Source organism: Podarcis tiliguerta (genome assembly GCF_965153285.1).
Source record: "Podarcis tiliguerta genome assembly, chromosome: 8".
In the NCBI taxonomy this organism is placed as follows: Eukaryota; Metazoa; Chordata; class Lepidosauria; order Squamata; family Lacertidae; genus Podarcis; species Podarcis tiliguerta.
Window position 1 is genome coordinate 69,789,140 of NC_139541.1, and position 21,505 is coordinate 69,810,644.

The following is a 21,505-nucleotide window of genomic DNA, read 5'->3' on the forward strand; positions in this document are numbered from 1 at the left end:
GGCTGCATTTTAACCTGTATTTTAAATTGCTCCCCCCCCCCATTATGTTTTTACTCTGATTTTACTGTTGTTAGCCAGGCTCTGGCCGGGGAGGGTGGGGTATAAATAAATAAATAAATAATTATTATTTTTAGGAAGAAAACAAAGGCAATTGTGTCCGTTTGCGGGGAGCACTTGGCAAAAATCATCCAAATGTTTGTCAACGGGTACCTCAAAGTCAGCACAGGAGTCAGCACTGAATTAGAAGACATTGAATTAAATACAGAACAGCATATTGTAGGGGAAGAAGTGATCTCTCTGGATACTTGTCAGTTTTATCGCTGCTCCACAGTTAAAATCCTGGTCTTTTTGTCAAAGAGGAGATCCTTCTGGACCTGACTGCCCATTCTTACCACTTTAAATCTTTGCTTTATTAATGAAATTAAATTTAAAATTCCTTTACTTCTGCACTTTTAACTAACCTGTCCCCGCCCTGACGTGAAACGAGATAGGATGGCAACTTTATACTGAACTGTGAAATCAAGGTAACAAGAATGGCTGCAATCCTAACCCCACATTTGTACTTCTCTAACTCAGAGTCACCTTACCAACTGAACAAGACTTTTTTAAGAATGAAAAAAATGACAAAATGATATGTCACATGACACAAAGTTGGAGGCATAACCTGGGCCCATAAATATACCTGCTGTAGTTCTTCGTAGGTGATGAAGAAGAAGTTGGATCTGTCCTTCATCTCCATCCAGTTTTTCACATGCTCAAACCAGGAACCAAAAGGCACTTGAAGAGCAAAGTGGAATGTAAAGAGTTTTGTAGGGGAAAGGAAAGATATAGAGGATGCACCAGTCAGGAACCTAGAAAATACCTTTATTCTTCACCTGATCAACAAGAACAGTGGCTGGGAACTTCCAACGCCACCCAGATACAAGTCCCAATACCAGTTAGTGGCTGAGCTGTTTGATGATTCTATTTACACTGGCAAGATATGTAATATCGTCTACAATGCTGGAGTTGGGGATTCACAATATCCTCTCCCTACATTTTGCAGCCATTCCAATTCCCCTTTTAATGACATTCGTTACTTTTTTTTGGAAAATGAGGTGAGTACTGCGTGACCTTTTCCCATCCTACCCCCTCCCCACCTATCTCACTGGGAATTGTACTTCTCTGATACAATGAAAGGAAATGAAAGGAAAGAGCAGGAAAGAGCCTTGATAACATAGTGAACAGTGAGGTAGAACAAATGAGACAGGCTGATTTCCCTCTTTCCTTACCACTCCCACTCAGGAACTCCTCCATGTACTCTTCCAAAGTTCCAGGGTCCTCCACTGCTTTTAAGCCCTTGCTGAAATGATAGGATGAGATAATCACGTCTTTGGGATTACGCATGGTATAGATAACCTGCAAGAAAGGGAGGGGACCTATTTAGGGAAGGCAACCGAAGCAGCCCTAACTAGAGACAGACTGAGGCAGCTTAGGTGGGTCTCATGAAAAGGAAGCAAAGTCTTTGTAGTTTAATTTACTGTTATTGTTTGTTTATATTAATTAAATTTGTATGCCACCCTATACTCACAGGACAGGTGCTTGTAAGATTTGGTGCTTGATGCTTGTGGTTTTCTGATAAACCTCTTGCAGCATATCATCTTACTCCAGCATGGATTTGGGCAGGAGTTTTCTCACCACCTTTTTGGGTCAGATACTTGCCTTTCCTTACCTCTAAGCAACCTGTCCAAAATTTATGTGAATCCTACAGGATTAATAATTTCACAATAACCCCCCCACCCCACCCTTTCACCAGACACAACTCAGTTGGAGACTAACCACCTTTCCCCAAAATTTTGAAAAATGTGGATGACTTCTCAAACAATATTTTTCCAGGAACGGTGGGAGTTACTTAGGTGGAGGTTAAATGTAAAGTGAGAGGCAAAGTGGAATTTTCACCACAACCACAACATCTGGGGTGGGGATATATAAGCCTTCTCTAACTAGCTGTGATCATGACAGAAGTTGCTCACGGTGATATGTTCGTAGGTGAAGTGTTTGAAAGACTGAACATGTCATGTTGCTTAACAGATTGCCCAGGAGCCAAAAGCAGGGTTGACGTGTCAATATCTACTCTCTTACCTTGGCCTTGGAGTGCAGGAAGGACTTGGGGAAAATGTGGAAAGGCAGGTGAGATGCCAGGAGCCTGGGTGTAGGAGATTTCAAGGCAACCTCTAGGCCTGGAACACTCTCAATCCAAGGTGACCGTTCCCACACTGGTAAACTCTGAACCCAGGAGGGGTCCCCATCACGCCAGATTAAGCCCAGGATCTCCTGCATCCAATGGGTACCTAGAAGAAAGTCAGGTAGTCTTCCCAACCACTCTTGATTCTGCAATAAACACATTTGCTTTATCTTGTTCTCTCTCCTCTTCGATGTCATTTTGGACTCACAGCTGTCCATGGAGGCACAGGTCAATTCTGTGTCCAGGGCAGCTGTTTACCAGCTCCATCTGGTATGCAGGCTGAGACCCTACCTGCCTGCGGACTGTCTCACCAGAGTGGTGCATTCTCTGGTTATCTCTCGCTTGGACTGCTGCAATGGGCTCTATGTGGGGCTACCTTTGAAGGTGACCTGGAAACTACAACTAATCCAGAATGCGGCAGCTAGATGGGTGACTGGGAGCGGCCACTGAGACCGTATAACACCAGTCTTGAAAGACCTACATTGGCTCCCAGTATGTTCCCGAGCACAATTCAAAGTGTTGGTGCTGACCTTTAAAGCCCTAAACGGCCTCGGTCCAGTATATCTGAAGGAGCGTCTCCACCCCATCGTTCTACCCGGACAATGAGGTCCAGCGCTGAGGTCCTTCTGGTGGATCTCTCACTACAGGGAACCAGGCAGAGGGCCTGAGGTCCTTCTGGTGGATCTCTCACTACAGGGAACCAGGCAGAGGGCCTTCTCGGTAGTGGCACCCGCCCTGTGGAACACCCTCCCACCAGATGTCAATGAGAACAACAACTACCAGACTTTTAGAAAACATCTGAAGGCAGCCCTGTTTAGGCAAGCTTTTAATCTTTGATGGATTACTGTATTTTAGTATTTTGTTGGAAACCGCCCAGAGTGGCTGGGGAAGCCTAGCCAGGGGCATAAATATTACACAAGCAGGAATCCAAAAATTCATGACATGGTGAATCAAATTGAACCATTTTGATGACGGTGTAGCAGGTAAGAATGTTATCAGTGTGACTAATCTATAACAGACATATCACCTAGCTTTCTATATAAAGAAACAACATTCAGAGATGAATATCCTGAAATACAATTGCTTTTGACATGAACAAATCATTGGAGAAAACAGAAGTTTTAAAAATGCCTGTTGCAGCTACAGCCCTGCAATTCCCTTCCCACCAAGCCCACCATGCAGCTGAGCCCCTCGTGCCACACCACAGCTCCTCTTGAAGTCCTCCTCTTGCTGGTTTGACAGCAGCATTGGTTTGCCCTCTGACCAAACCACTTCCTGTCACATTAACTGTGCTAGGTTGGAAGCCAAGCAAATGATCAACTCACTCCTGTAGGAGGAAGACCCCTGGAATCTCCCTGTTAAACTACAGCTGATAAACTTTATTCCTGTGATCCAGCTATTCCAGTACTGAGGACCCTGACAGGCAACAGATATTCCACAAGAGGGTTGTACTGAGCCTAAGATTCCTTAACTGACCTTCCGTTTGAGGGCAAATGATTCTGCATTTTGTGATAAGAACTTGGTCTGCTTAGTCAGGAATCCAGACAGCTTTGTACTACAGCGGGTGGGGCGGGGGGCAGAGGGATGTGGGGAGAGAAAATGGGAGATAAAGGGATTGATTAAAGTTGGCTGTGCAAAAAGAAGTCCAGGGCATTATGGCAAATAGGGGACAGTGCAAACTAAACTGTAGTCCATTACCAGATTACTGGCCAGTTTTGGTTGGGTTATCTGATGGTTTCTGAAATTCTCACAAAAATTTGGGATGAGTTGGGACTCCCTCCCCCCCAAGCATCTTTCTCTTAAGCAAGCGTGTATATTCCTGATGATTTTATAGGTCAGCTACTGTATACTTTGTTCAGGTACCCCCGAGTAAGCAGGTTTGTCATGGTGGTGTTAACAGAATTTCCATTTCCAGGGCCTCTCTACCTAGAAATACAACATATATCATGCAGGCTATCTGCTTGGGAGTCTGGTGTTTTGAATCACAAGTTTAAGATGCATTTGTGCGTGGTGTTGCTGCTGGAATGGAATGATACAAACAGCCTGTAGTCATAACAGGGCCATGATAATTGGTTTTAAATGAAACTATTTTATTTCTAAATTATCAAAAAAAGGTGTGCCTTAACATACAAAGACTGTAGGAGATGTAAAGCATAAAAAGGGATGCAGGGAGAGATTAGCTATTTTATTGTTTAACATTACTAAAATACGACATCATCATCTTTGAAACACCATTTACTCCAGCATTTAAAATTACCTAAGTGCACCACTAACCTGACTTGGGGTAAGTAACATTCACTATATCATCATCCAACATTTGGAATTCATTTTCAACATAGCGGAGTGTTTCCTCTGAGTAGTAGTCCGCTACAGGCAAACTGATTCCCTTGTATGTGAAACAAGGCATGGTTGACACTAAAAAACTGTAAAGATAATACTATTTTTATTATTTATTGAATTTGTATACCCCCCTTCATCCAAAGATCACAGTGCGGTTCACAACACAAAAATAAAATATGAGAATACAAAATGTGCAATAAAGCAAAAACAAAGCAATAACCCTCTCCCACAAACACATCATTATTATTCATTACGATATATCTATCAAGATGTATGAGAGAGTGAGTTTTGATGCCATATCCTTAGGGACCTTCAAGTAGTCACTGTTTTGGGGCCGAACTGTGGACATAGCTGTGTCATCAACCACAATGATTCAGATCTCTGGGACACATGGAAACAAACCCTAACAAATTCAGTCATTTGTAGACCTAATAGTGGGTTTTCAAATCCCATGAAATCAACAGAGCAAATTCCTCACACTATTTGCTTGCATAATTTGCTCAAATCATTTACTTCCATTCAAAAATAAGCCACGATCACATCACTAGGATTGGGACTTCTGTGCATAAACAGAGCAAAACTCGATTCAGACAATAAAGAGTGGGGTGTAGTAAAACAGCCACAACTGCCCAAAGCAGAACACTCTTCCCTCCACACGCACAAATAAATGCGTGTGGAATTAACTCCCGCACCATGCTCATGGGATCAAGAATTTAAATGCCTATTTCCCCAAAGCCCCAAACACAGCAAAAATCTGCATTAACTTATGGTCCTGTTACATTCCAAGAGCCTGAGAATTTGCATCAGGACCCCAGAGAATAAGTGTAAAAAATGAGGGCTTTTATGAACTAAAGAGCTCTATGGGACTTGGAGGTTCTGAGTAACCATAAACCTTTGAAACAACCCCCCCCCCTTTTATAGCCCCCAACCCACCTTAGAATTCAGCCTGTACCATACTTACAACCACTGGCTGCTTCTGATCTTTCCTTCTTCTGGTCTCTTCCTTTCCCTTGCTCTGCCAGCAGTATGCCATGCGAGATTAACTTGATGCTCAGGGTACTGTTCAATACACAGTTCCTGATTCACAACTTTTCATTCTGCTTTGTGAAACATTCCCAGATCAGCTTTCGTCTTAGCAAAGCAAACATAAGGGGGGGGACCTAGGCCTTTGGCCGATTGAACATTATATGGCCTTTTAAATGTGTTTGTGGGGGGGGGGGTATTGGTTTGTTTCTGCTTTATGATGTGTTCTGTGTTCTCTTTTTGTATTTCTGTGCTGTGAAACACACACACACCGGTGATATACGGATGAAGGGCAATATATAAATGGAATGAAGAATAAAATATAAAGTTGTTACTGGACCAGTGTTAAAGTGTAACTGAGGTGTTAGAAGTGTAACTGTGTTTGACTGTTTTGGATTATGTGTGTTTAATGTCTTTATTAACTTGTGTTATTTTCCAACTGGGAAGCTATTATTCTGTTGCTTATTTGTACATGGTGGGGGGTAGACAGGTATCTTGTTCTTGGAGAGAGGTAGTTTTTTTAAGTTGGGGGGTTCCAGGCCAGCTTCTTGGTAGTGGCCCTAAATACAGGTTGTTAGTTTAATAAAGGCTTTCTGCAGGAGGGCAGATGGAAAGACAAAAGCCAGAGTGCGTGAGAGCTAGCTGGGCCAGAAGCAGGCAGAAGCCAGAGAGTGAGAGCCATGCTTGATTTCTGCTTGAATCAAAGGCTGTGTGTGATGGCCTGGGAATCTGATTCAGAGGCTGAACCAGAGGAATCCCAGCCTGCACAGGAGTCTCCGCCTCCAGGGCCGGCTGAGCCGGGGCAGGGCCTTGAATCTGAAGCGCCTGCACCTGTGCCGGTTCCTCAGGAGCAGACACCAGATGAATCCACTCTGGCTCTGGAGGTGGTTGAGGACCCATTGCCTACAGGTGCGCCTCTCCCAGCCCTGTCAGGGGAAGGTGAGCCTCCCCCTGGGTCCAGTAACCCTCCAGCTTCTCCTGAGCTGCAGAGGCTCAGGTCAGAGAGGCGGAGGGAACTGGGTTCTCTCAGGAGGAGTGCTCGCCTTAAGGCCAGGAGAGGCGGGTCACCTGTGGACCAGGACTGCCCCTGGCCTCAGAGAAGATAAAGGCCAGTCAGCCCGGTCCCAGGTTGTGGGAGCAACGTCATTGGAAACCTGTTTCTGCCGGCACCCAGACCTGTTCTTCCAGAGTTCCCGACCTTGCCTGGCTCCTCGCTTTGGACCCCGCTTCGCCCTTGGTGGACAGTCTCCAGACCCTCGACCCAGGACCGGTCTCTGACCACACCTCATGGTAACCTCCCCCTGGGACCAGCACACTGCAACTATGGTGCAATATGCACAATGATACTCATTTGTGCCTGTTGGATTACTGGGGGAGACAAAGTAAGATCAATGACTGCCTCAATATCATCTATCTGTGGGTGCTCCTTTTCTCAATAGATCATTACACACTTGCCAAATCTATTAGAAAGATCAAACACTTCATTGGTCTGATGCATCCATTAAGCAGAATACTCATTTTCTATACTTTTGCAAGCCAAGAAAAAAAAATTAAGCACTGCTATGCCATCCTGCAAAAAAGGTTTCTAAAATAGTTCACGGCGCTGGCATAAATGAATCTGCCATAACGCAATTCGTTGCAAAACATAGCAAGTCACAAAATGTTCCAGCTAGCTTTCAAACAATTGGAACAGAAGGCATTGGAACTGGAAATTTCCAAACAATTGGAGGTAACTTTAGGGCCACCTAGCAACACTTTGAACTACAGTGGTACCTGAGGTTAAGTACTTAATTGGTTCCAGAAGTCCGTTCTTAACGTGAAGCATTCTTAACCTGAAGCAGACTTTCCCATTGAAAGTAATGGAAAGTAGATTGATCCATTCCAGACTATGAAAAACACCCCCTAAAACAGCAATTTAACACGAATTTTACTGTCTAACGAGACCATTGATCCATAAAATGAAGGCAATAATCAATGTACTGTACTATAAAATAAATAAGACAGTATTTTAGATGAAAAAAAATTAACATTAATTTTTTTCTTACGTACACTGATGATAGTCAGTTTGGATGGGGGGCTTTTATCCATTTCTGCAGTCACACAATCAACCAGTACCTGAACTGGGTTCCACACAGTCACAAAAACAAGTCACAAAAATGAAGTCACAAGCCACAGTCACAAAAGCGAAGTCACAAGTCAGTCCCATAAAATGAAGAACAAGTCACAGTCAAAAAACCGAAAAGAAACAAACAAACCAAAACGCAAAAAAAATAGCAAAAACAAAACCTCCAAATCTTACTTCTGTGTTGCACGGGTGCTCGGACTCAACAGATGGCAGACTCAACAGGAAGCCTCTGATTAGCAGCCAGGGACTCAATTAACAAACGAAACACACCAAAACAGGAACCAGATGGTGAAAAGCGACCCCTAAAACAGTACATTTACATGAATTTTACTATCTAACGAGGCCATTGATCCATAAAATGAAATCAATAAAACAGTACAAAATGAAAATGTGTTTTTTTTTCTTACCTGTGCTGATGTTTGGATGGGGACTCAGGGTCCTCTTCCACAATCACAATCGGCTTGGCTCCCAGCATTCGCAGAGCCTCCGCAGGCCCCGCGGATGTTGGGGCTTGGCTCCAGGTAGCGCCAAGGCCTCCTAGAGCTCGGAAAACTTACTTCCGGGTTACAATCGTTGGTAACCCGAAAAAAGGTAACTTGAAGCGTTCGTAACCCGAGGTACCACTGTATCAGCAATAGCAATAAAACCCACCAAACAATACCCCAAACCAAGAGTCTGTTCAGCAACCTCAGCTTGTGTAGCTGGAGTCAGCCAGGATCCCACCCTCCCAGACCAGCTAGCAGAGCAGGTCTTCCAGGACTCGCAGCAGTGCAGGTGCGAAGAAATTTTGCCCCTTCAGATGTTGCTGAACCACAACTCCCTTCAGCCCCAGCAAGCATCACCATTTGCCAGGGATGTAGTTCAACATCTGGAGGGCCAGAGGTTCCCTTATACCTGCTCTGCATACTACTTCTCTCCTTCCAGCATGTCCACAGCAATGTTGGGACTTGAAGCAATATCTTTCTGGCCTCTTATCAGGCAGATATTGGGTGATGGGGTTTTAATGTTGTAGATTTGTTAGGGGGTGGTGCACAGAGTTGTGGGTGAACATATCAGACGACACAGCGATTCTTCAAACAGCTCTTGTTTATTCACAGGCCAGAACAGAACTGAACTGAAGGGTTCAGCCAGCCTGCTTATATAGAGCTCCACTACCACGCAACTGTAGCAACTTTCTGTAACTATCCAGTCACTGAACATCACTTTCAATCCCTTATTTGCATATGTGGACCTGAGTGAAAACTATCTACAGTATCCCCCTGCTGGCCCAGGGTGAGAACTTCAGTACATAACAGAGATAATACTGTGTTAATGTATTTCTTTGCTGCATGGATTGATAGATATACATGTGTGTATGCGTGCTTGGTGGGCTGGGGTTAGAAAGCTAACAGTGCAAGTAGATAAATAGGTACCACTGTGGCGGGAAGGTAAACGGCATTTCTGTGCACTCTGGTTTCCATCACAGTGTTCCGTTGCACCAGAAGTGGTTTAGTCATGTTGGCCACATGACCTGGAAAGCTGTCTGTAGACAAACACTGGCTCCCTTGGCCTGAAAGCGAGATGAGCGCCCCAACCCCATAGTCACCTTTGACTGTACTTACGTGTCCAGGGGTCCTTTACCTTTTAAGCAGTGTTCTGCTCCCATGATCTGACTGTGCTGCCATCCAGTTGTTAGTCTGAAATAACGCTTTTTCTTGGTCATGCTGACTTGAGCATCCAACATCATGTGAACAGTGCAAATTCTAATAAAAGGCATAAAAACATGTGGCTATGGTTTGTGTTAAGATCAGCGGATTACGTGTGAATTTGTGGTATTGTTGTCAATGACTGGGGTGCTTCTTATAGCATGTAGGATACACGATTCACATAATTTTCCACAGCACCCTTCCTTGCTTTGCCATAAACCACCACCCCTCCACTTCCACTTGATAAGCAGTCTGGAATACTTTTGCACATGGAAATTCCTACTTGCTTGTTAGATTGGAGGCTGATCTGGCTACATCACAGTCAGCCTTCTCTTGCAGCTGGCCGGTTCCCACTTGGTGCTCATGATAAAAAAATGTTCCACAGGTTGTATGGATATGTTGTAATAAGTTACTTAAGCAGATGACAAAAGTCCCTGAATTCTGTGCTCATGCAAGAGGCGGGAGCCTAGATAACACATTTTACAGAAGGGAGTTATTTTCCTGCTGGGTTTAAGGTCTGACTTCATCACTGCTGCTTTGGCATTGTAGCATAGGAGTCAACTCCTAGGGGCCGATGTCACTTCGGGCCCTCAGTAAAATATTTGAGGGGGCCCAAGCCCCCCAAAGTTGATGGTCATTACCAATTAAATGATGCATTTGTGCCGCATCCTGTGATCGATTATGTGGGGAGAGGCTTACCTGCTCCCCCCCCCCCAATATTTTCTTCAAGTTGGCATTCATGCACTAAAGTGATATTTTTCTCACACTGTGAAAAGCCCTTCACCTGGACAAAAGGAAAACATTAGGTAGTTGATTGCTAGGAAGCAAGCCCTACTCAGGGTGATTCAGATTGCTGTGTAAATATCTGTAGGGCTGCATTGCAAAGTGACAGACCTATGTACATTTACTATTGAACTCTGTGGATTTTGCTTCTGAATAAACACACAAGGTGAGAATGAAAGCCTTGGCCTTCAGGGCTGATTGCAGCCCTCCACACCTCTCTTATCTGGCCCTTGGGATTCCTCTGGCCATTCCCCCTTTCCCTAGGCTGCATCTTTCACCATCCCTGAGCTTCCTCTGTGTGCTTCTGCCTGGCTGTGAGGTGCTCTTTCACTCTGATAATGCCTCTTGCTTCCCTGGATGGAGAGGTGAATAAAGAAATTACAGGGCAATCCTGTACAGTACAGGGCAACATGTAGAGTTTCTCAATAGAGCTGAGTGGGATGTGCTGGAACAGCAACACAGGTGGGGTGCCCTTAGGGAGGAGGAAGATCATCCGTTGTAAGAGATGAGCCCCTGGAGAAATACGATGCACAGAAGTAGGGCAGTCGGGAGCCATGCTGTGTCGCTGGAGCTGCAAAATTGATTGCATGCTCTCACCCCAGACACCACTTCTGGGCCTGAGGAGCTAGGGCAGCAGTTGCTGACCTCAGAACACACCAAAGTGGCTGTGAAAGATACATCACTCTCCAGAAGTGGAAGAGACAGGAAGAGATGGACTTGAAGGAGTGATTTTCCATCATTGACCTTACCACGTCAGACCCAAGGAAACTGGTCGTACAAGAGTATGCTGATAACCCACTTCCTACCTTCCAAGGAAATGATCAGAGTATCAGCTTTGCTGATAAACTTCAGGGAGCCAAGAGGGACATTTTAATGCATTCCATTTTTTTTTTCCAATATAATTTTTTATTCAGTTTACAAATAAAACAAATTCATATAATTCATACAATTTTTTAAATCCATACTCTTTTTTTGACTTCCCTCAACTTGGCTGGTACTCCTTCCCTTCTTAATTTCCTACACATTTCTAAAATCTCATCTAATTTATAAATTAAATCTTGTTTCACTCCAGTTCTAATCTTTCTTTTTTACAAAGCTTCATTAAAAGTTACAAGCGTTATTTGTTTTTCACTTAAATTATGCATATATTCTGCAAACTTTTCCCATTCTTCAGTAAATCTCTGATCTCGTCGATTTCGGATTCTTCCTGTCAGTCTATCAAGTTCTGCAAAGTCCATCATCTTCATTCTCCATTCTTCCAATGTTGGTAACTCTTCTTGCTTCCATTTCTGTGCTATCAGTATTCTCGCTGCTGTTACTGCATATAAAAATAATTTCCTATCTTTCTTGTTTATCTCATTCCCTACAATACCAAGTAGGAGTGCTTCTGGTTTCTTAGCAAAGGTATATTTAAACATTTTTTTCAATTCATTATATATCATTTCCCAATAATTTTTTACTTTCTTGCACTCCCACCACATATGGTAAAATGTACCTTCTTTATCTTTACATTTCCAACAATTATTACATCCCTTGTACATCTTTGCTAATTTCACGGGTGTTAAATACCATCGATACATCATTTTCATCACATTTTCTTTTATAATTGTACATGCAGTAAATCTTAAACCTTCTTTCCACAGTTTTTCCCAATCCTCCATTTGTATGTTATATCCAAAGTCTTTAGCCCAGTCAATCATGACTGATTTTATCTCTTCATCTTTCGTGTGCCATTCTAACAATATCTTATACATTTTAGCCAAAATTTTAAAATCACTGTTTATTATTTCTTTCTGGAATTTCGACTCTTTCTCCTCCATTTTAATGCATTCCAGTAGGTGTTGAGAGACCAAAAGCTTAATTATAATAACAAGGAGGCACAAAAGTAATGATCACAATAAAACCATTCAATTTCTGTTCAAAAATACCAGAACCACTAGAGACATAAAAGCATGAGACAAAATAGCAGGAGGAGTAATTTGACATTCTTCAATCCCATGGAAATGTCATGCGCAGACCCTGTATATTCTCACGATAAACACGGTCAAAGTGTTCATTCTGTGCCACAGTCAGGTGGTTCTTCCAGTCCCCAGAGATACCTGGAACAACACAAGAGGGTGTGAAACAACTTGGTAACCACAAAAAGATCCACTAAAATTACTTCAACTAAAATCAGGACACCAGTTCATCTTGCTCAGGACTTGCCCTTCCACTGGATGAAGCAAGGCAGCTGCCTCAAGTGGCTTTTTTTAGGAATAGCAGGACCTGCTCCCTGGCTGTTCTTCCCAGGCCCTCCCTCAACTGGTACCCCAGGAGTAGTTATGCTTCCATGTTGATGGCTTAGACTTACTTAGCTGCATTTTCCTAAACCTTCACAAGTAAGAATGGGCAAATCTGTCAATTTTAGTTTTTCTCCTTTTCTCTCTTTTTTCAAATCTTAAATAACTGATGTTTCGCATGTAAGATTCACCTTCTGTTGTGTGGGCAGGACGGTCTCTCCCCTTACCTGGCCAATCCCCTGGCAATGCCTCCTCAGGCGGGGTTGGACGATTGGCTGAGGTAGGCGGAGACCTCCAGGTATCCAGCCTTGGGAGGGTGAAGCCAGCCTACATTATGTTAGCAGTTTCATTTTTGCACTGATCAGTTGTGCAGAATATAGCACACAAATTTCAGAGAAGTGTGAATTTCAAAGAAAGGGAGTGGTTGTGGGCGGGAGCCCGAGCCCCGCCCCCTAGCAGGGGGCAATAGCCCCCTGCCTTCCCACTTACCTGGCTGGCACCCACGCCCATCAGCAGGCACCCAATCAGGTGCCGCTGAGGAGGCGTGTCCTCCAGCATTTATGCTGGGCGCCAGCCCCCTCCCGGCCTCTCTTCTCGTCGATCTTCGTCCCGTCGCGAGTCACCCACCCTCCACTCCCTTTAGCTTAGGGTTGACGTTTTTTCTTGGCCTTGCTATGGACCTTAGGTTGGTCGCCCTGGTTGACTGGGGGGGCCTGGTAGGAATTTTTCCATTTGGCATTAGGCTTTTTGGTTTTTTCGCCTACCTCGTAGCAATCGTCACAACTTTTTTTGTGGTATTGGTGGGTAGGTTAGGCATTGGAATAATGTGTTGTGGTGTGTCGAAACGCTAGGTGTGGCCATCGCCTATGCCTTCAATTTTTGGGTATTCCGTTAAAGGAATCTGGCGGTCGTGTATTCTGTCCAATGCCTGCTTGGCGGGAGGCCATGGCACGACCCTCGGTGACATCAGGGGAGAGTCTATAGTTGGATTGGCATCAACAGGCTCCACCTACTGGTGATTCAACCCCTTTGTTGTGGACATCCAATGCCTAAGCCAATACCTTTTCACTGCTGTAACCAATAAAAGTTGTGGCCTTTCCTTGCCCATAAACCTTATATCACGTGTCCGTGTGTATTCATTCCACTTCGCGGGGCTCGGGTCCTCGAACCCACAACTGTTGAGTTTCAGTACAGGAAGGTGTGAGATGAGTAGGCTTACTCAATGTGAACTGAATCAAATTTCTTCCCCACCACTACACACTCTCTCTCTCTCTCTCTTTCTCTCTCTCTCTCTCTCTCTCTCTCTCTCTTACACACTTTTCATAGGTTGCACAAGCCACGGCCTTTGTTTATCACAGGGTATTTTGTTACCTTTCCTCATGAGCTTTCCTTTTGTGTGATCAAAATAGGTATCTGGAAATTGAGTAAAGTTGGACATATTGTTGTTCTTCATCTTGTGGAAGGAGGCATTTTCCACCACAGAGTCGATTTGCTGGCTGTTCAGCTCTTTACCAATAAAATGACAAATCCTCTTCACACTTCCTCGTAGGTCCTGCCGAAGGAAAAAGCAAATGACTGAATTCTCATATTGACACTGCCACAGGGAGATCTGCCCTTTGAGAAAGAAGAATACAGAGGCCATTCTTGCAGGGAGCATTTAGCAAGAATGATTCAAGGCTACCTCAAATTCGGTACAGGACCCAGGGAATACTGGAGACAGCTCTGAATTCGAAGATGTTGAATTAAGTACAGAACAGCAGATTGTAGGCTACACCTGGTCTGTTGTAGAACAAAGGAATGCCACCGCGCATGTAATATCAGCCTCTTTGGCCTTAAGTCATTTTTATTTTATTTTAAATATATTGGAGAAGAAGAAAGGAACTCTGAAGTCAAAATAGAAATGTTGGAGAAATCAATTGAAAATGGACTATCAAACTGTTTCATTCCATCTGCTCATTCAAACCCCCTCTGTAGCACAGACTTGCTGTGAGCACTATTCACCTTAAAGGTAAAGGTAAAGGTACCCCTGCCCGTACGGGCCAGTCTTGACAGACTCTAGGGTTGTGCGCTCATCTCACTCAAGAGGCCGGGAGCCAGCGCTGTCCGCAGACACTTCCGGGTTACGTGGCCAGCATGACGCTGCTCCGGCGAACCGGCACCTGAGCAGCACACGGAAACGCCGTTTACCTTCCCGCTATAAAGCGGTACCTATTTATCTACTTGCACTTAAGGGTGCTTTCGAACTGTTAGGTGGGCAGGAGCTGGGACCGAACGACGGGAGCTTACCCCGCCGCGGGGATTCGAACTGCCGACCATACGATCGGCAAGTCCTAGGCGCTGAGGATTTACCCACAGCGCCACCCGCGTCCCTTAGTTCTCTGCAAAGGACACTTTCCTTTTTTAACACACATACTTTGTATATAAATAGATACATAAATTTCTTTGAAGAATGTTGCTAATATATTAACTGATGCATAAAGGTGCCTCTTCGGAAGTGTTATTATGTGTTTAAAGGATTGTGCTGCAATCCTAACCATGTCTACTCAGAAGTAAATCCCACAGAATTCAGAGATACTCATCCACAGGAATATGGTTTTAGGGCAGATTAAGGATGAAACCCTATCGTGATTTTTTCCCCTATAACATTTTAAAGACCAAAGGAACACATCAATCATTATTGTTCTTTTCACAAGGAAATAAATAATCTCTTCTGAAAATTGCTAGTGTTATCACTGCTCCACAGGTTGTTTTTTTTAAAGAGTGGAGAACCATTTGGATTTGACTGCCCATTCTTACCACCTTAAATGTTTCTTTCAATAGTGAAATTAAATTTAAAAATCCTTTACATCCCCCCCACCACCCAAGTTTTCTGCACTTACAGCATAACTAAACTGCCTCTCCTGACGTGAGAGAAAGAAAACAGGAAAGAAACTTTATAATGAATTGTGAAATCAAGGTAGCAAGAATTGCTTCAATCCTAATTCCACTTACCTGGTGGTGAGCCCCACTGAATTCAATAGGACTTACTTCTGAAAGGGCATGTTTAGGTTTGCAGTGACAGGTGGATTTGTGATGGGCCATTAGTCACACCATGAGCTTTGTCTCTAAGGTGTCCCAAGGCTCTTGGCTAAGAGGGCTACCTGTTTCATTAATTTTGAAAGGGAACATGCAGGGAAGATGAACTGATTTGTAAATATCTGTAGCTAGCTGTGATGGTAAAAAGGTACCCCTGCCCGTACGGGCCAGTCTTGACAGACTCTAGGGTTGTGCGCCCATCTCACTCAAAGAGGCCAAGGGCCAGCGCTGTCCGAAGACACTTCCGGGTCACGTGGCCAGCGTAACATCGCTGCTCTGGCGAGCCAGAGCCGCACACGGAAACGCCGTTTACCTTCCCGCAAGTAAGCGGTCCCTATTTATCTACTTGCACCCAGGGGTGCTTTCGAACTGCTAGGTTGGCAGGCGCTGGGACCGAACAGCGGGAGCGCACCCCGCCGCGGGGATTCGAACCACTGACCTTTCGATCGGCAAGCCCTAGGCACTGAGGCTTTAACCCACAGCGCCACCCGCGTCCCAGCTGTGATGGTAGTGTGTGTTAAAAATGCATATATTTCTGAATCAGCAAACAATGAAACAGAGCATAGACTTATGCAGAACCAAGCAACTGCAACTGGACAGAAAGCACCAGATAAAGGTGAGAATTACTTGGGAATTTGTACCTCTCTAACTCAGAATCACCTTGCCAATTGTAAAAGACTTTTTCAGAACAAAAAATAAAATAATATGGCAAAATAATATGTCACCTGGCATAAAGTTGGAGACACAACCTGGAAGTGTGAATATTGTCAAGGTTGGGCCAATACCTGCTGTAGTTCTTCATAGGTGATGATGAAGAAGTTGGATTTGTCCTTCATCTCCATCCAGTTTTTCACATGCTCAAACCAGGAACCATAAGACACTTGAAGAGCAAAGTGTAAAGAGCAAAGTAAACAGTTTCAGAGGCGAGAGGAAAGACATAAAGGATACACCAGTCAGGAACCTACAAAGGGCCTTTACTCACCCAATCAGGTAAAAGGTAGGTAACAGTTAAGTCCAGTCAAAGGCAACTATGGGGTGTGGCACTTATCTTGCTTCAGGCTGAGGGAGCTGGCGTTTGTCCACGGACAGCTTTCTGGGTCATGCAGCTAGCATGACTAAACCACTTCTGGTGTAACAGGACACCATAACAGAAGCCAGAGTACACGGAAACACTGTTTACCTTCCCACCACAGTGGCACCTATTTACAGAAGCAGGGAACTTTCAATAACACCCAGATACAACTAAGCCTAGTACCACCTAGCGACTGGGTTGTCTAATGATTCTATTTACATAGACAAGAGATCTAATATTCTCTACGACACTAGAGCCAGGGATTCACAATATCCTCTCCCTACATTTTGCAGCCATTCCAATTCCCCTTTTAATGACATTCATTACTTTTTTAAAGAAAATGAGGTGAGTACTGCGTGACCTTTTCCCATCCTACCCCCTCCCCACCTATCTCACTGGGAATCGTACTTCTCTGATACAATGAAAGGAAATGAGAGGAAAGGGCAGGAAAGAGCCTTGATAACATAGTGAACAGTGAGTTAGAACAAACGAGACAGGCTGATTTCCCTCTTTCCTTACCACTCCCACTCAGGAACTCCTCCATGTACTCTTCCAAAGTTCCAGGGTCCTCCACTATTTTTAAGCCCTTGCTGAAATGATAGTATGAGATCATCACATCTTTGGGATTACGAATGGTATAGATAACCTGCAGGAGAGAGAGGGAGGGGACATATTTAGGGAAGGCAACAGAAGCAGCCCTAACTAGAGACAGACCGAGGCAGCTTAGGTGGGTCTCATGAAAAGGAAGCAAAGTCTTTGTTGTTTAATTTACTGTTGTTTTATTTGTTTCTTTCTTTGTTTATTAAATTTGTATACCATCCTTATACCCCCAGGAGCTAGTAGGAATTAGTGTTTGGTGATGTGTGTTTTCTGCCACACCTCAGGCAGCAAATTGTCTTCCTCCATCCTTGATTTGGGCAGGGGTTATCTCCCCACCCTTTTGGGGTCAGATACTTGTCTTGACTAGGGTCATAGGTGGAGTGTTTGAAACACTGAGCAGGTCATGCTGCCTAACGGAGCCGAAAGAAAGCCAAAAGAAGGTTTGATGTGTCAATTGTTCCTCTCTTACCTTGGCCTTGGAGTGCAGGAAGGACTTGGGGAAAATGTGGAATGGCAGGTGAGATCCCAGGAGCCTGGGTGCAGGAGATTTCAAGGCAAGCTGTAGGCCCGGAATACTGTCAATCCAAGCTATCCGTTCCCACGCTGGTAAACTCTGAACCCAGGAGGGGTCCCCATCATGCCAGATTAAGCCCAGGATCTCCTGCATCCAATGGGTACCTAGAGAAATATTAGGTAGTGTTGAGAGCAGTAAAGAGTTAATCTGCTGTGCCTCGGAGCTGAGGGGAAGAGTTTATCAGGCAGGACGTGACGTAAACAGCCTGCTATGCTGTCTGTGTTCTGGGGAAATCGAAAGCGTTAGTTGAACTGCCCAGCTCAGGGAGGAAAGGAGCTGGGAAAATGCAGCTACACTCTGATGGATGCTGATCTGTGTATATATGTGTTTTCGGAACAATAAAGAACTCGAGAAACAGGAGCTGCCGTCTCCGGTGTCATCCCTTATCACACACGAAGCTGTGCAATTCTGCTGATGATTTTACGACCTACAGAGGCCCGCGCAGAGGAAGTGTGCCAAGCGCCATTAGACAATAAATCTGTCCGAGGAGATTTATTGGAAGAGATCGAACTCAATTAATAACAGGTAGTCTTCCCAACCGCTCTTGATTCTGCAATAAACACTTTATCTTGTTCCCTCTCCCCTTCCATGGCTCAATAGCACCAGTCTGCCCCATGTAAAATCAATTGAAAGGATCATAAAAAATTGGCATGATTTTTTGTGAACAGCAAGTTACTCAGCACCCTCCTACGCAGGCAAGGTTCCAAAAATTCATGTCTAGTTTAACACGGTGAATCAAACTGAATGAACTATTTTGATGAGGGTGGAGCAGGTGAGGATATCAGCAGTGTGACTAATCTATAGCAGACATATTACTTAGCTTTCTATATACAATCAGCATTTATGAATGACTTGTTGCTCACACCACATCTCTAGAATCTTCCTGTTAAAATATAGCAGAACAGCTTTATACTTGACCAAACATGTGATCCAGCTATTCCAGTATTGAAGAACAGATATTCCGCAAGAGGGCATAATTAAGCCTCAGATTCTTTAAGTGGCCCTCCATTTGAAGGAGAACACCACCTGATTCTGCTGCATTCAGTGATAAGAACTTTGTCTGCTTAATCAGGAATCCAAAACAGCTTTATACTGTGGGGGGTGGGGAGGGATGAGGGGAGAGAAAATGGGAAACAAAATTATTGATTAAAGTTGGCTGTAGAAGTTTTGGATGGACTATCTGAAATTATTGGACCTGTTTTCCTTAAGCATCTTTCTCTTAAGCAAGAGTGTATCTTCCCGATCTTTTTATAGGTCAGCTATACCTTAATTGTTAAGGTACCTCCGACTAAGGAGGTTTAGCATGGTGGTGTTAATAGAGTCCCCATTTCCAGGGGCTATGTATCTAGAAAAACAAAAATCTATGATGCAAGCCACCCGCTTAGCTGTCCACTGTTTTGAATCACGAGTTTAAGATGCATTTGTCAGTTGCATGGCACTCCTGGTAGAGTGGAATGTTACACACAGCCTTTTGTCATGACAGGACCATCATAATTGGTTTTAAATGAAACTTTTATCTCTTGATCCAACTTGCCGAAAAAGAAAAAGAAAAAGAAAAAGGTGTGTCTTAACATACAAAGACTGTAGGAGATATGACGCATCAAAAATGGATGCAGGGAGAGATTAGCTATTTTATTGTTTAATGTTTCTGAAATAGGACATCATCATCTTTGAAACACCATTTACTCCAAGTTTAAAATTACCACTAACCTGACTTGGGGTAAGTGACACTCACTATATCATCATCCAACATTTGGAATTCATTTTCAACATAGCGGAGCGTTTCCTCTGAGTAGTAGTCCACTACAGGTAAACTGATTCCCTTGTATGTGAAAGAAGTCATTGATGACACTGAAAAACTGTAAAGATGTTATCATCACCATCACCATCATTAATTAAATTTGTATACAGCCAAAGATAACAGTGTGTTTCGCCACACAAAAATACAAAATACACAATAAAGCAAAAACAACGCAGTAACCCCCTCTCACAAACACATTTATTATTATTCATTAGAACATATTTATCAAGATATATGAGAGAGTGAGTTTTGATACCACATCCTTTGGGACCTTCAAGTAGGACCCCTCACCTTTCGCATTGGGCAGTGTTGTGGCTGGGCATCTGGGCCCTTGCAATGACCCGGCTCGTGGGCATAGGATTGAGACCCCCTTCTGCACCTGCCCCAGCTGCGTCACCCCTGCTACGCCAATCTATGCCGGTGGGGGGCATGACCGCGGGTGTTTTAAACTGCTTCGCGGCCAGGGGCTTCCTTCTCTCGCCTCCTCGCCTGGTCTCCCAACCCACTCGCCCTCTTTTCAAACTTTGGTATGCATGACCTTGCTATGGACAAATGTCTGCCGCCTTATTGTTGGGACCGGGTAGGGATATTTCCACTTGTAATTGCTTGTAAATACACATGTAATTGCTTGTGGACTAACTCTCACTCTATGGCCATGGAATCAGAGTTTAAATGGCTATTTCCCCAAAGCCCCAAACACAGCAAAAATATGCATTAACTTATGGTCCTGTTACATTCCAAGAGCCTGAGAATTTGCATCAGGACCCCCCAAAGAATAAGTGTAAAACATGAGGGCTTTTATGAACCAAAGAGCTCTATGGGACTTGGAGGTTCTGAGTAACAATAAATAAACCTTTGAAACAACCCCCCTCCTTTTATAGCCCCCAACCCACCTTAGAATTCAGCCTGTACCATACTTACAACCACTGGCTGCTTCTAATCTTTCCTTCTTCTGGTCTCTTCCTTTCCCTTGCTCTGCCAGCAGTATGCCGTGCAAGATGAACTTGCTGCTCAAGGTGCTTTTTGATACTCAGTTCCTGATTCACAACTTTTCATTCTGCTCTGTGAAACATTCCCACATAAGCTCATGTAGCAGCAAAGCAAACATAAGGGGGGAGGGACCCAGGCCTTTGGCCGATTGAACATTATATGGCCTTTTTAATGTGTTTGTGGGAGGGGTGGTATTGGTTTGTTTTTGCTTTATGATGTGTTTATAGCCCTAAAGGATCCTCCAACCCACCTTAGAATTCAGCCTGTACCATACTTACAACCACTGGCTGCTTCTGATCTTTCCTTCTTCTGGTCTCTTCCTTTCCCTTGTTCTGCCAGCAGTATATCAAGGTGAGATGAAGAATGTTCACAATGACCTTTTACACTCAGTTAATGATTTACAGCATTTTATTCTTCTCTGTAGGGACGCGGGTGGCGCTGTGGGTTAAAGCCTCAGTGCCTAGGGCTTGCCGATCGAAAGGTCAGCAGTTCGAATCCCCGCGGTGAGGTGCGCTCCCGCTGTTCGGTCCCAGCGCCTGCCAACCTAGCAGTTCGAAAGCACCCCTGGGTGCAAGTAGAGAAATAGGGACCGCTTACTAGCGGGAAGGTAAACAGCGTTCCGTGTGCGGCTCTGGCTCACCAGAGCAGCGATGTCACGCTGGCCACGTGACCCGGAAGTGTCTTCGGACAGCGCTGGCCCTTGGCCTCTTTGAGTGAGATGGGCGCACAACCCTAGAGTCTGTCAAGACTGGCCCGTACGGGCAGGGGTACCTTTACCTTTTTATTCTTCTCTGTGGCTGAAAACATCCCAGAGGAAGCTTACATTGGAACAAAGCCGACAGACCCTATCTAAAAGGCACAACTCCAAAGGAAAAGGGAATGGACAGGCAGGATGGAGAAACAAAACTCAAGTGCCAGTTCAAGAGCAAAATGA

The 21,505-nt window shown here is 44.3% G+C and overlaps 2 protein-coding genes across 5 annotated transcripts in view; both read right to left on the bottom strand.

Annotated features, from left to right (window-relative positions):
* Window positions 1-9,894, bottom strand: part of LOC310684682 (sulfotransferase 2B1-like) — a 10,580-nt gene extending 686 nt beyond the window's left edge. Inside the window, exons 1-6 of one of the 2 annotated variants that reach the window (XM_083456146.1) lie at window positions 9,572-9,894; window positions 5,526-6,513; window positions 4,499-4,647; window positions 2,122-2,330; window positions 1,272-1,398; window positions 564-777 (exon numbers count right to left, since the gene is read on the bottom strand). In XM_083456146.1, coding sequence (XP_083312272.1) covers window positions 584-777; window positions 1,272-1,398; window positions 2,122-2,330; window positions 4,499-4,631 — 663 coding nt within the window. In that variant the 5' untranslated portion in view covers window positions 4,632-4,647; window positions 5,526-6,513; window positions 9,572-9,894 and the 3' untranslated portion in view covers window positions 564-583. Of the gene's footprint in view, window positions 1-563; window positions 778-1,271; window positions 1,399-2,121; window positions 2,331-3,700; window positions 4,067-4,150; window positions 4,648-5,525; window positions 6,514-9,571 lie in introns of those variants that run through there. The other variant, XM_083456147.1, reaches the window with a different exon arrangement.
* Window positions 9,895-12,066: 2,172 nt separating this feature from the next.
* Window positions 12,067-20,987, bottom strand: LOC310684590 (sulfotransferase 2B1-like). 3 transcript variants are annotated; one of them, XM_083455956.1, is made up of 7 exons: window positions 20,850-20,987; window positions 19,491-19,639; window positions 17,676-17,884; window positions 17,126-17,252; window positions 16,320-16,414; window positions 13,831-14,011; window positions 12,067-12,279 (listed from the first exon to the last, which is right to left on the bottom strand). In XM_083455956.1, exons 2-7 carry the CDS (start codon window positions 19,621-19,623, stop codon window positions 12,170-12,172), a joined length of 855 nt encoding a protein of 284 aa, XP_083312082.1. In that variant the 5' UTR covers window positions 19,624-19,639; window positions 20,850-20,987; the 3' UTR covers window positions 12,067-12,169. The 3 variants fall into 3 exon arrangements, with proteins under 3 accessions (XP_083312082.1, XP_083312084.1, XP_083312083.1); XM_083455958.1 differs by having other exon boundaries at window positions 19,516-19,639; window positions 20,850-20,881; XM_083455957.1 differs by lacking the exon at window positions 20,850-20,987 and adding an exon at window positions 20,503-20,639.
* Window positions 20,988-21,505: the final 518 nt, after the last annotated feature.